Here is an 18,441-nt window from a genome sequence, read left to right as displayed (position 1 = left end):
CCATCTCACCTACAACCCCTGCTAAGGTGACCACCCTGAAAAACTTCTCTAAAGCTGACTCTGGGCTCCTAAAAACAGAAATGGCTAACTTCTTGGCACCCATGCCAATGGAAAATAGCTGCACAACTGCAGAATCATACACCAATGCACTATACGAGCACATACACAAATGCATGGACCTTGCCATACCAAATAGAACTAAGATGCTCTCCTCCAAAAAAAGGAAGCCAATCTGGTTGTCCCCAGCCATCAATAAACTCTACAACAGGAGGAAGAATCTGTTGCAGAAAAAAATAAAGTCACAAGACTGGAAAACCTCCCTTATCAATCTCAAAAAAAGCTGAAATCCCTTATCAAATCCTCTAAAGCCAGCTATGAAGGCAGAATTGCAGCTGACACCAAAAACAACCACAAAGCCTTCTATAGCTATATCAGAAACCTCCAAGGCAATACCCAGATTTGCTCTGAGTTATTGCACAGTGGCACCTCCTATACTGAGCCAACATATAGAGCCAACATACTGGCCGACAGATTCATTGCCAGCTTTACCCCTCTCCCCCCAAGGGCCCTATCACAATACCAGAAGAAAGCCTGGCACCCACCATGTCTGCGGCACAGGTAAAAGCTACATTGTCCAATGCCAAGAATACAACATCCATGGGACCTGATAATATCCCTGGCTGCATCCTACATGAGCTACAAAACGAACTGGCACCACATCTGTGTGCCCTGTTCAATTACAGCCTTACCTCAGGCTATGTCCCCTAATGAATGGCGCACTGCTACAATAAAGGGGGAGTAACTACAGACCCTGGTACTTACCACCCCATTAGCCTGACAAGTTCTGCTATGCAAAGCTATGGAGCGCATCATCATGGACCTGCTTAACAAAGATATAGGCAATCTCCAAACTCTTGACCCCACACAGTTTGGCTTTGTCAAGGGGAGATCCTGCCTGCTGAACCTGGTTGACTTCTTTGAGGCAGTAACCAAGGCTGTGGATGAGGGTAAGGCAGTGCATACAGCCTACCTCGATCTGGCCAAAGTCTTTGATACAATTCCCCACTCAGGTATCATTGATAAACTCAGCAAACTAGGCATCAACCCTTACACCACTAGGTGGGTTGCAAATTGGCTCACAGACAGGACCCACAGAGTGAAAGTTGTGGATTCCAAGTCAGACTGTCGACCAGTCAAGAGTGGAGTCCCACAGGGCTCGGTCCTGGGCACTCTCCTGTTTGGCATCTACTTCTCAGAAGTCCAGGCCAACACAGAAGGACTCTGGCTGACCACATTTTCTGATGACTGCAAGCTAGGAGTCATCATCAACTCCCCAAGTGATGCAGACATCCTACAAAAGAGCCTCTCTGAGACCAGTGACTGGTGTCGGAACCATGGCCTGAAGCTTAATGCCAAAAATTGCATTATGATCTCCTTTGGAAAAAAACTCAGTTCCCATGAATTACCACATTGATGGGAGCCCACTGAACACTGAAGATAAGATAAGATAATAAGAGATCTGGGCACCCAGGTCCACAGCCACCTCACCTTCGACCACCACATTGCCACTGTGGTCAGAAAGTCCTTCTACGTGACACATCTTATAACCAAAGGTTTTGCATCCAGGAAGAGGCCATCCCTCTCTACTCATCCCTCATTAGACCAATTATTGAATATAACGCCCCGTTTGGCATGTACTTGACCAGCACCTACAACAGCTGGAGAGGCCACAAAAGTACCTCACAAAAAAAATCCTAGGCCTTAAACACATGTCCTACATGGACAAACTCAAGAAACTTCAGCTGTTCTCAGTCTCTTATCATCTACTTAGAGGTGATCTCTGCTTGACTTACAAAGACATGTCCGACCCAGCCCTACCTGAAATGCTACACCTAAAGAAATCCCTATCCCCCTGTGCCACACGCTCCAGAGATCACAACCTCATTACCGTAATTAACAGAACATGCTGGAGAGACAGGCTCATTTCCCAAAGACTTCCCATACTCTGGAATAAGCTTCCCATTCATGTCAAGCAGAGCACCTCGCTGGGCCTCTTCAAGAGAAATCTTGACGAGTGGATGGGTAACAGAAAGTTCACCCCAGGGATCATCACTCCAGTTTCCTTACTGGATAGGGGCACTGTGAACTAAGATCAGGTGGCACAGTGCCTGGGCAATTTTTTTGGGCTGGGCTTATAAAGGCTTCAGGGCCTTTAGCCTAGTATACACCTATGAACCTATGAAAAAAAGCCCCAGTTATAATAAAGACAGAGAAAGTGAGAGTAAGGGGGACAAGAGTGAACGAGTGAGAGATTCAGATTGTGATGTACATTTAATTTTTAAGTACTCAGTGTAATAGTTTATGCACCTTTCAATGAAATACCTGCAAAGAATCATAGCTGCTGTCAGTAGAGTTAAAGACGTACCACAGCTGATGTTTGGTGGCTGTTTAACTTTTAACATTATGACTCATTTGGGCCTTAAAAGAGGTGTTTAAAAAACAGGTTGAACAAAGAGTTAAGTATTACCAGTTGAGGCACTGCTGCAGCAGTTACCTTTAAAGTGTTGACAATGTAATTAAAATGCTTGGTGCTGTAATGTATTAAGTCTAATGGCATCTCAACCTTCCTGTGTTCTAGCTTATCTGCTGAGCTGCGGTTTCCCGCAGCGTCCCCTTAATGGAGATGTGTCTGTCAGTGACCTACACCCAGGTGGATCAGCACAGTTCCAGTGTGACCCTGGATACAAGATTGAAGGAATGGACACACTCACTTGCCTGAATATCAGCCGACCACGGTGGAGTGGACAGGAACCACAGTGTGTGGGTTAGTGGATATAAGATTATGCTAGTACTAGCAAGCTTGGACTGTTAGAATGTAGAAAATAATAGTTATGGCTACCTTTTCCTTTGTGGGAAAGTGAGCATTCCTTACAATTTGTAAATTGTAAATGCACTGCTGTGACTCTTATGTCGTGTATTTAACACATAATCTATGTCTCTGCCCATAAACAGATATTGGCAATATCTAACAATAAGACTACCTTAATTTTCACCACCCTGATAAAATTATCCAATACAATGACTGCCCACATTGCACATTAACATATGTGGAAAACAAAGTGTAACACTCTCAGTTCTCTATGATTCAACAGGATGAAATACTGAATGGTTTGTGAAGCACTGCACTGTTTTGCCTTCAGAGGGATTCATTGTTCAGTATTGCCAATCCCTCACATTTTAAGTAGCTTTTAAATTTTCTCAAAGTGAAGAAAGGTATAATATACCTACACAAAACTTCAGTTTCCAGTGCAATCTGCCCCTCTCCTTTAGTTAATGTTAAGTGAAATAAGTAAGAAGACTTGTCCTATAAACACACACTACAGATGCCCTTGTGGATAAACAGAGGGTGTCAGTCTTCAGTGCTGCTAACCTGTCACCTTTCACCAACATTAAACATTTCACAATATAGGGAAAGTTGCTCTGTCCCTCCCCACTTGGTGCATGTAATTGTAGATGAACAGAGGACTTTAGTACCCAGCGCTATCAGTCCCTCATCTTTCACCAACTCTAAATAAGCCACATTGTGTGGAAGTCCACATTATTACTGCCATGTACTGTATCTGCCTGCCTTGTTAAACAGAGGGCTTCAGTCCTCAGATCTGTTTCTCTATCAACTCTCATATAAATTAACTGCATCACTATATAAGAGAAACCTTCAATGTCCCCACCTAGCACTGTATGTGTGGATAAACAGAGTTCTTCAGTAGGGAAATTTGGCTTATTTCAGCGCTGCACTGCAGCTGAATTTTAATCCCCCTGCTGTCAATCCCTTTCCCTTCACTAACCCTAAATCCATCACCCTTGGGGGAGCCTTCACTGTATATACCCAAAATTAACTTTTCTTCTTGCCTCAAGAACAAGTTAGGCATTTTCAGCGTATAGAGTTAACAGCTTGCTTACTTTGTACCAGCAAAAATTTGTGTAACAAGAAATGAGATTGCATTTAAATAATATAAAAAAAAAACTTTTTTATTCTCAGCTTCCTGTGGTGGTACTGTCCGCAATGCTACCTTGGGCCGTATCCTGTCACCAGATCCAAGTGGTCACCGGGGCAACAATCTGACATGTTACTGGCTGATTGAGGCACCAGAGGGGCAGAAGTTGCATTTACACTTTGAGAGGGTCTCTCTGGATGAAGACAATGACAGGTAACGTATGAAATGCTGGCAACAGTGTCACAAGGGTTCAGATGCATAAGCTTTGGAATTAGAAATGCACAGAAGGTAGTGGCATACGTCAAGTATGGATGAGCAGTTTGTATGCAAGTTCATTTGAGTTGCCAATAATTAGTGGAAATATTCTGCTGAAGAATATACTGTCTTAAAATCTTTCTCCTGTGCTACCTCATTTTCTCTATTAATCTCTTTGCAAAGGTTTCTTTTACTACTTTTTGCTATATGCAAATGCAGTGTAATTACATATATACGTGAGATGACAGTGTCCGTGTGTTACATGCCTCCTATCCCTTACTTCATCATTACTGCTATATTTTTTTTCTCTTTGTATTCTTTGCCCCTACCGCCTGCCAGTTGTCAGCCTCCCCCTCCAAGCCAGTAGACCCATCTGTTCCCTCATCACTGTGGGTGAGAGATGGCTGAGAGGGGACATCAATTTGGCAGCCATCAGGGATGGTTCAAGGATCTTCCATTGTATGGCCATATATCCCCTGTGAATACTTGGTATGCATAGGAATGGGAGTGCACTGGGCTGTCTGCACTGGTAATCCCTCATTTCTGCAATGGACATTACCAGCAAGCAGCCCCACCTATTTTTGTTGAAGCATGGGAAGTGATTGGTGCTCCTGGTCTCTGCTGGTGAGAAATCATACCAACACCCTCCCCTTCCCCTTGGAGAGGCCAGTGGGCGAGCCCCTTCTTCTTCTCCTGACATGCCTAGCTCCTCAATGTAAGGGCTGCTAATTGAACCCCAGTCACATGGGTTACCATCAGGGCTTCATTTCTTGTATCACGTAGTCAAGCTACCATTGCTGCTATATGTGACAAAGTCATTTTAACAAACAGAATACAACAGTAGAAATGGACCACTTGTTCAACCCAGCTAGTCTGTTTCTATTCCTAACCAAGAGCCTAGGTTTTCCAGTGCACTGACAACCAAGAATTCTTAAATTCTTTCATAATTTTAGACCCTATGGCCTTCCTTGGGAATACTATTCCATACACCTGCCACTCTTCTTCTGGAAAAGTCATTCCTTTCATTGTGACTTGTCCACTTTTTGTAGAGTACAATATCACATTTAGTCATAGGCTTTCTTGCTCAAAAAATATCTTTGAAAAGGAGCATTTGCAACATTTTTCTTTTCCACTTTTTTTTATTGTTTTGTACCACCCACATTTACCAGCCATCTGGACCACTGCAGAAAGTCCATAGCATGAACAATAGTACCCAAGGATGGACACAAAAAGGTCATTTGCAAGGGACTGCTACTCAGGTCCATAGGTGATACAGGTCATCATAACATTAACCCCCCCCCCTTTACATGCAATTAGATGTTACCTGTTTGGCCTCTAGTCTCCAGTAGAGAGCATAATGGGACTGTCCCTCCCAAGCTGACTCCTCCAATGCAGTTTCATTCCTAATTGATCCTGGGTGGAAGTGATTGCTTTTTTTTTTTTTTACTTATTTTATTGTTTGCTAACTGTATAAACTCACTGGACACAAGTGTTCCCTTTTGTGGGTGACCCATGAACACAGTCTGGTAATAGACTTGGTCAGAGTCAGCTTGCAAGTGGAGAGTGGGGGAAATCAAACCCAGGACTAAAACTACTAGACTCCATTCCTCTATATCAAGGAGCCAGCCTGTAGATGTTTTTTCCTCAATTTTATCCGCAGTTTACCATGTAAAATTTTAAATGCTTGTATGGTAACTTCTGGTCAAAAAGTCAATTCAAAGTTTGCGTCTGTCTGTGTTAATTTCTTGGGATAAGTTGTTTTCAGCTGGGCTGTATGAGAAATAAAAGCAACTTGCTGAAGTTATAAGTAATCCTTAATTATTCTAACAAGTTGTTTTAATATACACCTCCTGGTATCATAGTATGTTTATTCATTTTAATTTGCTAACCAAGTTAGCCCACAGAATTACGATTTTTCTATAGGACAGACCTGGGGGAAAATGTTTCAAAGTGCAAATGTAGGTACAGTATTGGAGTAGCCAGTCAACTTAAAAGGCATTTCTTTGATAGGTTGGATAAAACTAGAGGACCAAGAGAAAACCCACACTGACAGGTTAAGCATCAGCTTAATCGCAGTGGTCTATCTTTTAGAATGGAGAATATCTGTATCCGAGAATTTTATCTGCACTTTTTTCTTAGAGTTTAGCTGATGCAGTGATTAAAACAAGTGTTCTCCATATTGCTTGTTTGATTATTTTGTCACAAATGAAATCCATATGGTTTGCTTTGCTTTCTTACTTTTCACAGAAGAAAAAGCAGAACTTATAACCCCCAAACTGGAATACTCAGTACTAGTCCTTGAGCATGTTAAACCAGAATACGCATTACTAGTCCTTGTGCATGTTAAACTGGAATACTCAGTACTAGTCCTTGAGCATGTTAAACCGGAATACGCATTACTAGTCCTTGTGCATGTTAAACTGGAATACTCAGTACTAGTCCTTGAGCATGTTAAACCGGAATATGCATTACTAGTCCTTGTGCATGTTAAACTGGAATACTCAGTACTAGTCCTTGAGCATGTTAAACCAGAATACGCATTACTAGTCCTTATGCATGTTAAACTGGAATACTCAGTACTAGTCCTTGAACATGTTAAACCGGAATACGCATTACTAGTCCTTGTGCATGTTAAACTGGAATACTCAGTACTAGTCCTTGAGCATGTTAAACCAGAATACGCATTACTAGTCCTTGTGCATGTTAAACTGGAATAATCAGTACTAGTCCTTGAGCATGTTAAACCGGAATACGCATTACTAGTCCTTGTGCATGTTAAACTGGAATACTCAGTACTAGTCCTTGAGCATGTTGACGATCAATGCTTTGCATTTAAGATATAACACCAAACTCCATGTACCTGAAATATTAACTTACCACTCAGGGTCATGTCTAGCCTCAGATGTTATTATTTAACCAGTGGAATAGGTACAGAGCATGCCACCCCAAGAGTGAATTTCGTCAGATAATTTGCAAACACTGCAGGTACACTGAAAAGTAAACACCAACATGCCTACCTGTAAGGAATCTGGAAGCATAATACACAAATGTATTAAGCAAAAAAAAATAAACATTGGCTTTATTTTAAAAATTCTGTAGCCTTACAATGTAGTAGACTCAGCAAATCATCATACCCATTCATTTTGTCGTATTCATCATCGGCGTCATTATCATCATCATCAAGCCCCCTTTCCTCATTTTTATATGGAGCTAACTTTCACCACCTCTCTGAATTCAGTGAAACTCTCACTCCTTCTTTGACAGTCATACCCGATTTTCACATCTTCTTTTATGCTGGACATTAGTCTATTGGTGGGATGCCTTGTTTCCTCTTGCCTTCTTCCTGTCACTCCCAAATCTGCGTTACCAAATCATTTTCTGCTTCCCTGAACATGACCAAACCACCATAATCTGTCCTCTTTCACCTTCTCTGTAATTGGGTCTACTTTGGCTTCAGCACTGATGTGCTTATTTATTTATCTATCCCACACTGTCCATCTCGGGTTGTTATCACGATCACCTTAGTGTTCCTTGACTGCTCTGCCTTCAAGTTTCTGTGCCATACAGAAGCACTGGTCACAATGCTATATTGCACACTTTGCTTTTCAGCTTCTTTGATATTCTGAGACACACTAGCTGTGGCACTTTTTGAAGGTTGGGTACAGCACATCTGATTCCATCTCTAACTTCCTCACTCAGATTTCCCTTCTCCTCAGGTACACCTCCTGGATTCTTGAAGCTATTAATCTGTTTAATTATTTTCTGCTCTATCTTAATTTTCATCCTGTTCTGATATCTCCTTATTTGCTACCATGACCTTTGTCTTCTTTGTTTTATCCCATGTGCCTTCAGTTTTGCATTCCAGTCCACTATCATTTGCTGAAGTTCCTATTCAAAGTCTGTTTGTATTGCCACATTGGTGCGTATAGCAGCTTTATTGATCTATCTTCTCTGACCTGTTCACTAATGTAGTCCATTCCAAGTAAGAACAGAAATGGGATCAGAGGTGAACCCTGATGCACCTCCACTCTCACTAGGAACCCCACTGTGACTCCAAACACTATTTGTAGTTACGTCATTAGGTCCCTGTACATAGCATGTACTAATTCTAATAATGCTCCTAGGATTAAAAATTATCATAGGACTGCCCACAACAGATTTTTTGGGACCTTGCATGCATGTCTAGGAATGCACAGTTGGACTCTTTCCTCATCTCGAGCTTCTTCTGCAATATCAAACAATTAGAAACACCCACAAAGGTTCCTAACTGAAAATATCCCAGGTACAAACTCCCTGAACTACCAAAAGTGCCTGGAAGCTATATACCTTTATATGAAGTCATATAGACTTTTGAGGGGAGATCTCTGTCTCACTTACTGTACCATTAGAAATGTGCCTGTCCTCAACCTGCTATTTCTCCACAAGTCCAATTTCTTCACGAATAGTAGAACCTAAGACATACGTCTTCACCAGCAAATAAATAACACACAATGGAGCAATGGATTTATAACCCAGTGCCTTCCAAATCATAGGAATAAGCTTCTGTTACATGTTAAGCTGTGTAACTCACTATCTTCCTTTAAAGATAAACTGCATGACTGGATGAGTATCCACAAATTTAATACAGAATTGACCAGGATGGTTGTCCTGGAGAAAGGAGGTGTAGCCTGAGGGGAAGGTACTGGCAAAGAAAGAATAGTCTGAGTCTCTGTGACCTTGGAATATTTACGAATCTATAAATCCATGAATCTAAATCTGTGTTACTGCAAACACTGAGTGAGTTGTATTGCATCCTGATCTGAATCCAAACTGCTTATCCATTATCTTACATTGTGCACTCTATATTTATTTATCTTTTACAGCACTTTGTGCATTGTGGTAGGAGTCTGATATTCCTGCACTGTCCACAGTTATAAATATCCCCTTTGTTTTTGCACACTGGTACTCCAATATTTATTCTGCAGTCATATGAGATGCACCCCTCTCTCATTATCATGATGAGTAGCCCTCAGATCCATTTCTTCCCTAACACATCAACAATTTTTATCATATCTACTGTGGCTTCATTTTCCTTTGTGCTATTCTTACTTCTTCTAAGATGGGTTCTTCTTCTTTCATCATAGACTGAATGTAGCAGCATAACATCTGTTGCTTTTTTTTATTTCAGAAACTTCTTGAAGTAGATCTTTCATATGCACTTGTTGTCCGCTGGAGTGAGCAGACCGTTGCTGCTATCTCATATAAATGATGCCTGCTGACTATCTTATGTGTTTTTTTATTGTTTCCGTGCAACCTGATAGAGCTTCTATGTGCCATCTCCTGAGTCACTGTCCAGAAAAATGGGAAGAGTATCTCTGATGCACCATTATGTTATCCAGAGAGTATTCCTTCTACGTTTGATTCATATTTTCTGTCTCCCACTTCTTTCTGAATTCCATTTTGTTATTGATAACCTGTTGGAATTCTACATTCCACTACTAGCTTTCTTTATTTACCATATTTTCTTCTCTGGGTCAGCTGCAGATATATTCTAGTGTTTTCACACATGTTTTGAGACATTGTCATTCTTTGTCTAAGCTAACCAATTTCCCTTCTTTCTGAAGTGCAAAAGCCTTGAATATTTCATTGTGTTTCAATGCTTTTATACAGGTCTTCAGTCTGGTATCCATTAACCTTAGTGCCTTCTCTGACCACTGCTGATTGTGACCACACTTGGTTTAAGCTGGAGTCTGAATGTTTGATTTAAGATAACTTTACATTCTGTGAGTGGCGTACGGCAACTGTGGTCCCACTCCACAAAGGCGGTGCCTCTACAGACCCTGGTAATTACCGCCCCATAAGCTTAACAAGTCTAGTCTGCAAAGCTATGGAGAGGATCATAATGGAGCTCATAAACAAAGATATAGGGGACTTGCAGACATTGGACCCAACCCAGTTTGGCTTCGTCAAGGGAAGATCATGCCTTTTGAACTTGGTCGACTTCTTCGTAACAGTCATCAAGGCCATTGATGAGGGAAAAGCAGTCCATACAGCCTACCTTGACCTTGCAAAGGCTTTCGACACAATACCCCACTCGGGTATTGTAGAAAAACTTACCAGCTTAAATGTAAACCCATATGTCACAAGATGGGTTGCAAACTGGCTTAAGGACAGAACCCACAGGGTTAGAGTTGCTGGCGCTATGTCAGACTCCAAGCCGGTCACAAGTGGTGTCCCACAGGGCTCGGTCCTTGGCCCCCTATTGTTTGGCATCTACTTCTCAGAAGTACAGGCCAACATGGGAGGACTTTGGCTGACAAAGTTTGCAGATGACTGCAAACTGGATGCCATAGTGGAAAGTGCATCGGACACGGATATCCTTCAGAAGGGACTCACGGAAACAGATAGCTGGTGCCAGAGCCATGGCCTGAAGTTAAATGCCAAAAATGTATAGTCATACCCTTCGGGAAAAACAAGGTAACCCCAAGCTACCATATAGGTGGCAATCCACTAAGCACAGAAGAGGTTATCAGGGACCTGGGGACCCAGGTTGACAGTGGCCTTTCTTTTGACACTCACGTTGCTAAAGTGGTTAGAAAGACCTTCTACATTGCCCACCTGATCATGAAGGGATTCACATCCAGATCTAGTGAGGTCATTGTTCCCCTGTACTCTTCACTTATCAGACCAATGATCGAGTACAATGCCCCATTCGGGATGTATCTCACCCGACATCTGCAGAAATTGGAGAGACCCATAAAGTTCCTCACCAAAAGGATAAATGGACTCCAAAATCTGTCATATGCTGCCAGATTGAAGAAACTCCAGCTCTATTCAGTCGCATGCTGTCTGCTCAGAGGTGACATGTGCCTGACATACAAGGCCATGTCCAACCCGGAATTAATGGACATGCTCCACCTCAAAACATCCAAATCCACCAAAACCACTAGAGCAAGCGACTTAGCACGGACATAAATAGGACGTGCTGGAGGGATAGATTTATCAATCAGAGACTCCCTATGCTGTGGAATAAAATCCCGGTCCATGTGAGGCAGAGCACCTCGCTGGCTCTGTTCAAGAGAAATCTTGACCTGTTGATGGGAGATCGTAGGTTTACCCCGGGAATCATCTCTGTGTCACTGCTGGACAGAGGCACAACAAACTAATGGGCACAGTATTGTTTCATATAAGGGGTGGCGTAAGCCACAAAAATTTGGGCTAGGCTTATAAATGCCTTAGGGCAGATAGCCTAGTATAAACCTATGAACCTATGAACCTATGATTCAACCACTGCCAAAACTAGGTGTGTAGACCCCTACCACCATTAGTATGGGTCCCTGGCATAGGTCAATGTAAACCAGGTCTTCAACCACCTTAACATAGGTAAAGATCCATGCTCCTTTTCTGCGACATTAGTTGATGTAAGCAAGCCACCTAGAGTCAGTTTGTATACTGCCAAGTGGCCAGCCCAGATTGAGTACGCAGCCTGAGCTCCATGTTCTTGTATTTACAGAATGCTATGTATGTGCTACAGGTGATGCCTAAAGTGGTTGGCACACATCACTATACCTTCATAGGTACCACATAGGGTTTTTGCTTCTGCTCATGACTCCATTTTTGGGTACATTCTATTACCAGACCTCTAGCGTTCAGCCAGGAGAGCTGGATTTGAATTTAGTATCTTCCATCCTGGATGCAAAAAATATTTTGTCCTATTAATATCTTCAGAAAATCCTGACTATAGTCACTAGTGGTAATTAAGTAAAAAACAGAAGCATCATCTCCTCTATTTGAAGATGTTTGAACTGTAACAGTTAACATAAATTCATTTTAAAACATTAGTAGAATACTAACACATCCTTGTTACGTAATTGAAATTTCCAATGGAATTCTTAGATAATACATTATTTATGATACAAGAGCTGTTCAGACTGTGGCTGCATTATTCACAGTTATGACACTTTCAAGGCTACCAGAAGGCAGGCAGCACTCATGTATATAAATTATTTATTGTATCTGCTCCAGCATTATGTTCCTAAATGTATTTTTCTCTCTCTCTCTCTCTCTTTTAGCGTTTCTGTTCTTTTTTTTTTTTTTTTTTTTGCTCCTTATTTTTAGCCTTTTTGCTTTTGTGTTCAAGTGCGTATCCTTCTTTGCATGTGTGTGCATGCATGTATACATGCATGTGTGTGTGTGTGTGTGTGTGTGTGTGTGTGTGTGTGTGTGTGTGTGTGTGTGTGTGTGTGTGTGTGTGTGAGTGTGTGTGTGTGTGTGTGTGTGTGTGTGTGTGTGTGTGTGTGTGTGTGTGTGTGTGTATTTCCATCTATAATAGTAGATAGCTGAGAATGCAGACAACTGTATGAAAATAGATAACAAGGCAGATGGATACAAATGAAAGATGGGCAGACAGTGTGTGGATAGACAGTTGAACAGTCAAACACTTTTTGTGGTTGGATATACTAGGCCAATGGACAAATGACTGCGGTCTATAGATACAGAAACCAAGGAGAGGAGTGACTGCATATGCAAAATAAGGGTCTACAAGAGATGGGAAGAGATGCACAAGAACAAAGAGGAGGATTTTGGCAAAACTGAAACAGCGGGCATGGAAAATGGTGTGGGGTCAGGAGGTCAGTAGTAAATGGTCAGTGTGTGCAGACAGTACTGATCATGCTGTGGCTTGGTACACATTTCAGAGGAGGTGAAAAGGGGATTGTAACACATGAGCCCATGGCTACAAGGTAGATAATTTCATAGTGCTAAAGGGGGCTAGGCTACAGCAGAAGAGAATGGGGTGAACAACTACTGTGGGAAAACAGTGAGCAGTGCAAAATGACACTGAAGATCCATTAGAGGAAGGAAGACCCTTAGGGGAAACAGGCACCTTTCTGTTTTTTAAAATATGTGATGGGGACATAAGGGCGAAGAGCATATAGAGGTGGTAGAAGATTGGTGAGAATGTTAAGAAAAATTATATAAAATAAGACAATGATGAAAGCAAGGATCATTCTGGAGATCAAAAGCAGATGAGAAGTATTCTTATGCTCAAAGGCTTTGAGATTCAGTTTTACAAGTACATGTGAGTACGCAGAAAAGCCAGACAAGAGAGGTCATGTTACACTGAAACTGACCTCAGGGATTAGATTCAGTAAAATATGTAGGAGAGACCAACGTGGTCAAAGGGGTAAGTCTGGGAATATATTGTTGTATACATAGTCACCAATGACATGGCATGTTAGGCAAGACATATAAGGTAGTAGCAAGCAGAAAGACACCAGGATAGGTGTTTGGAAGTAAAATTCTCAGGTACACTACTTGTGTAAGCATCCCGCATACTGAGAAAGGAGAGAATTAGGAAGTATAATGACTGACTACAACAGTGGACAAGGGAGAAAGATTTGGAGTTAGTAGGAAGATTGGGGGAGACTTGCAGAGAGACCAGCTGTATGGGAAAGACAAACTCCATCTTAGTCACAAAGACAGATCAGTGCTTAAAGCTGGGTTCAAAAACCAAGTCTCAGTGACCTTACCTATAAATTAAGAAGGAACAGGGAGGGGACATTACAGAAGCAGAAGAGATTGGATACATACTCGGGAATTAGAAAGGGGGAGAAAGCAGTCACAGAATATAATGGGGAGCTTAAAAGGGTGATTCTGAGCATGGCTGAATAGTATTGCTGTGCATTGTAGGAACTCTGGGAGGAAAGAAGGGCAAGCTGCAAACAGTAGTGCCTGATGGGAAGGAGACATTGCCGAGACCACAAAAACATGGGCAATTGCTAAGAGGGGCTGCAACACTGATGTACCAAGGAGGAAGAGGAGCAGTTTGTTTAGGAATGATAGAGATGGGAGGTTTGTTTGGGAAGTGGACATCTACAAAAGAAAAGGCATCAAATCTGTGGCTATTGAGAAATAGGAATTCTACCATGAAGTGGATGATATAGTAGTGAAAGTCAGTAGGTGGGATAAGCAGGTTTGTGGTTAAGGTAGAGGAAGGTCCCTATAAACTAATATAACTGAAATGAGGTTGCAGACGCTCAGGGCAATTTATAAAATCATTGACTGATTTTCCACTCTACTAAACAGGCTTGATCATCCAAGTCTTGAAGAAAAGTGATTCACGGATATAAACAAATACCTTCCAGGAGAATAACTGATACACGTTTGTAACCAGAAAGAGCTGTCATTCGAACCTGATCCATTCAAAAGTCTAGATTGCAAGTAAGCCTGATAATGGAGTACCAGTGGATGTCATCTTCCTTGACGTCATTAAGATATATCACTCAGTACCATAAGTAGCTGCTCAGAAACCTGCAAAAGCTGGAGGCAGGATTGAAATAAAGGAACTGGGTTACAGTTTGGTTGTAGGATGAGGTGGAAGGCTTGCTGTGAGAGGGTCAATATCAGGAATTAGTGACTATTAGAATACTGTATGGGTTAGTCGTGGGTTAAGAACTCTTCAATTTGTTCATTTCAGACATAGCTTAGGGAATAAAAAAACAGGATTAGCCCCTTTGTGGATGACACAAAGACAGATGCATTAGTGGAGGGTGGGGCTCTAAGGAATGACTTTAAAAAGCTGTCCCATTGGAAATAAAGATGGCATTTGAGGTTTACTTCAGATAAAGTCAAAGCTCTATACCTGAGTCATGGCAACTCTTGTGTATTAACTGGGGCAGGGAAAGGGGAGTGGAATTCATGGCAAAAGAACATGGCAAAGATCTGGGTGTATTTGACAGAGAAGTAAGTGAGAAGAATTTGGTAGCAGTAACAAATGCTGTGGAGTATTCTCAGGGGGGGAGGGATAAGCTCCAGAAAAAAAAAAAGAAGAAATTCTCCTGCTTCACTCAGCCAGATCAGTTGGCTACACTCTTCATGGTCATAACTCTAAATTAATCACCACACTCCATTTGTACATTGAAACCTCAGATCTTCCTGTCTGCTTCTGGCAGTTTCATCTCACCCATGAGTATAACCCTCCAATTTCTATAATCCTGTTCCTTTTTCCTTTTATCCTGTTTCCTTGATGTGTCTGGGGGTGCATTGGTCATCTCTCTGCAGTGTCTTATGTTCTTGTAGGCAGTAAGGAAGAAGAAACTAAGTGCCCAGATACAGAGGTGGGGGTTGCAAACAGAACCTCTAGCAAAGACTGACATTTGTGAGATCTTATGCAACACTAATGTAGTAATGTTTACCCAGTAATAAAGCTGAGAAGCAGAAAGATGGTCCAGAAACAACTCAAAAGGCCTGATGAAGGGGTCATAGACATGCTCATACACTACAGATAGGGCACAATATAAGGATTAATATACAGAGTAGGAACCAGAGGAAAAGCTTAGCGTAATAAGGTACCTCTGTGCTAGGCTAAGGGGTTGATGTGCAGTTAAAGGAAAACTGCACCTTAGAACTAAAAAAATCTATTTTTTACTGTAGCTCTGTTTTCTGAGTTATTTTAATGTCTCAAAATCACTCTATCTGCTTCCTATAGAATTTTAATATGCTTTCTGCAAAATAGCCGTCAATGGGGCTTGACATATCAATGTGATCTTATTTTTCTTCAAGCCTTTCTCTTTCCCATAATCCATTTCAAGTCTCCTTTATATGAGTCATGTTAGACATAAGGAAGCAGTGGTGTATTCCCATGCCTTTGACATATAATGGCATTAGTGTCAGTCACTGTTATCTTATATACCTTTTGTAACAGGACTTCTTTTATTTCTTGAATGGCCCTCATTTGTGTGTGTCTCAGGGCTTGTTTTACAGTATACTAAGGAGATGTACAGCTGCAACCAAAACAGTTGCTAAATTGCAGGCCTTTGTTCAGTGTCTTTTTGTAGTCCAATATGAATTGACAGCCCCTCCTCCTACACTTTGGTAAATGTGTTAAACCTTTACAAGAATTACAGGAAAAATATTTTCTGGCTTTTCTCTAAATGTCAGACAGCTTTGATACTAGTCATCTTAAAATGTAAAGTAAAGAACAGCCAAAGTATGTTCACGAGGTAAAAAAAAATGACCAAATAAACAAAATACCTCGTGCAGTGTCAGCCGGAAACACCACCGAAACATCAAATAAGGGAAAAAAATAAAACTTTAATGTGTGATGCACTAGAGCACAATACAATACAATCCAGTCAAGTGCTTTCGTCCAATAGACATCAGGACTTTATCAGAACAATGAAATTAACATTTAATCTCAATAAATACTACTCAAGTACAGCCACACCCACCAATTAAAAACAAACAAGCATATTTCACATATCAAGTAAACCCAACTAATAAAATGTTCAAACCCCCTTTTACAAATACAAGGCGAAATCTATAAAATCAGAGACTACAAAACTGGATTGTATTGTATTGTGTTCTAGTGCATCACACATTAAAGTTTTATTTTTTTCACTCATTTGATGTTTCGATGGTGTTTTTGACTGACACTGCACAAAGTATTTTGTTTATTTAAAATGTAAAGTAGTATAAACAAGAAACATTTAAAGTTTAAAGCTTAGCATTTCAGTACTGTGATGCTGCTTATATAAATTTGTCAAAAGAGGAGACAACTGTCTTTGAACCATTGACTGATCTAAGTGCTCTGTTTTGCTATGAAAGGCACGGCTACATTGGAAACAGTTGTGAATCAGACTAAGTTCTCTTTCTCTCTGTAGTAAAGACAATGGAAAACAGTTTCACACCTCTGTGTCTTGTTTACAACAGCCTGAACTCCTGACTACAAATTTATCTGTGTCTGTGGTATGTCATGCAAGTGTAGACAAATTCCTCTGCAACTCATATGAGAAGTTAAGCTTAAAAAAGTGAGTGGTCTTTCCCTTCCTTTGATAGCAAAATGAGGGAATGAGCGTTTTTATAAAGTGCAAGCAGGTTTCAGGTACTTACACAGTACTGGAATCAAATTGTAGGGAGAAAAGCATCCTAAGAGTTGAGTTAACCTGTAAGAGAAGGTGGAGTTTTCCTTTAAAAAAGTGAATAATCCTGGAAAAAAACATAAATAGCATAATAAATAAGGATGGGAGAAGGCTGCTTAGAAAAGGCAAAGACCACGAAAATTCAGTTTAATTTTTATTTGTCAACAGCATTGACCCACTCTGCACAAATGCCTGTTAAGTGGTTTGCTGAGAGTCGCATGGGGGCAGAACGTATCTGAGACAATCAAACACAAGCACTGCCAGATGAGATTCAGTAGCAGCTTGCAACTCTAACAATCAATACCAAACTTTTATACAACAGTTTGGTGGCAGAAAGTGCTGAGGAAAAACAAATGGATGGAAGGGAGGATCTGTAAGAAACCAGAAGGTGTGTGAAATGAGATGAGTGAAAATGGATGAGGGAAGGCACTAAGAGGGTGTAGGGTGGGAAATAAGACTGAAATAAATTAATTGGTTAGGGAAAAGGGTCAGGGAAGGAGGGAGAGAGAGAGAGAGAGAGAGACTTAAGGGGGTTGCAAACAAGAATTCTGGGAAAGCAGAGGGAAATGTAAAGGAACAGCTAAGAGGGGTAAGGAGTAAGAGAAAGGATTCATGGAAGGTGTTTATTTTTATTTTATTTGTCCTTTGATAACCGGAAAAGTCTGACTGAGCCAGTTGCCTCTTTTCAGTGGGGGCCCAAGGGGAAGAACTCCACAACAGATTCAAAACTATTTAAACAGTAGTTGAGTAACTATATACAACAGGAGAAAGCCCTAAAACAGATTAAATATTTTACAGTGAGTTGGGGAGAAGGGCTCAACAAAAATACACATAAAAACTTATTTTACAGTAGCTGATAAGTAATTATATACAAGGACAGAAAACACCTACAATAGATAAAAACACAGATTAAAATACATTTACAGAAATATTAAGAATATAATATGTACTGCAAATAGAAGACACTGCAGAAGCGAATAGCCTGTGTCAATCAAACTAATATACATAGTTATTCAAAATATTGACTATATTTCTAATAATGCTTGGAGCTGAAAAATAATAGCGTATTCTGCTGCCAAAATAGACAGAGGAACAAAATGAGATGAGGAGTAATGAACAGGATTAAGGACATGGAGAGAGAGAGAGAGAGAGTTATTATTGGAGAGATGAGAGTGGTATGGAAGGAGGACACAAGAGAGGAAAGCAAATAGAAAGTGTTGGCTGAAGAGGTAGACGAGCATACATTCGTAGTACAGTATCATTAAAGCGAGAGCTTCTTTTGATGTTGAACC

At 40.9% G+C, this 18,441-nt stretch overlaps 1 protein-coding gene across 1 annotated transcript in view; it reads left to right on the top strand.

Moving 5' to 3' along the window:
* SEZ6L2 (seizure related 6 homolog like 2) overlaps positions 1-18,441 on the top strand; it is a 616,191-nt gene that overhangs the window by 422,804 nt on the left and 174,946 nt on the right. Inside the window, exons 6-7 of the mRNA XM_044086316.1 lie at positions 2,639-2,824; positions 4,040-4,208. Of these exons, the coding sequence (XP_043942251.1) occupies positions 2,639-2,824; positions 4,040-4,208 (355 nt within the window). The remainder of the gene's footprint in view (positions 1-2,638; positions 2,825-4,039; positions 4,209-18,441) is intronic.

Source organism: Protopterus annectens, chromosome 10.part0 (assembly GCF_019279795.1).
Source record: "Protopterus annectens isolate FY-2018-M chromosome 10.part0, PAN1.0, whole genome shotgun sequence".
In the NCBI taxonomy this organism is placed as follows: domain Eukaryota; kingdom Metazoa; phylum Chordata; order Ceratodontiformes; family Protopteridae; genus Protopterus; species Protopterus annectens.
This window is presented reverse-complemented; position numbering and strand designations above follow the sequence as displayed.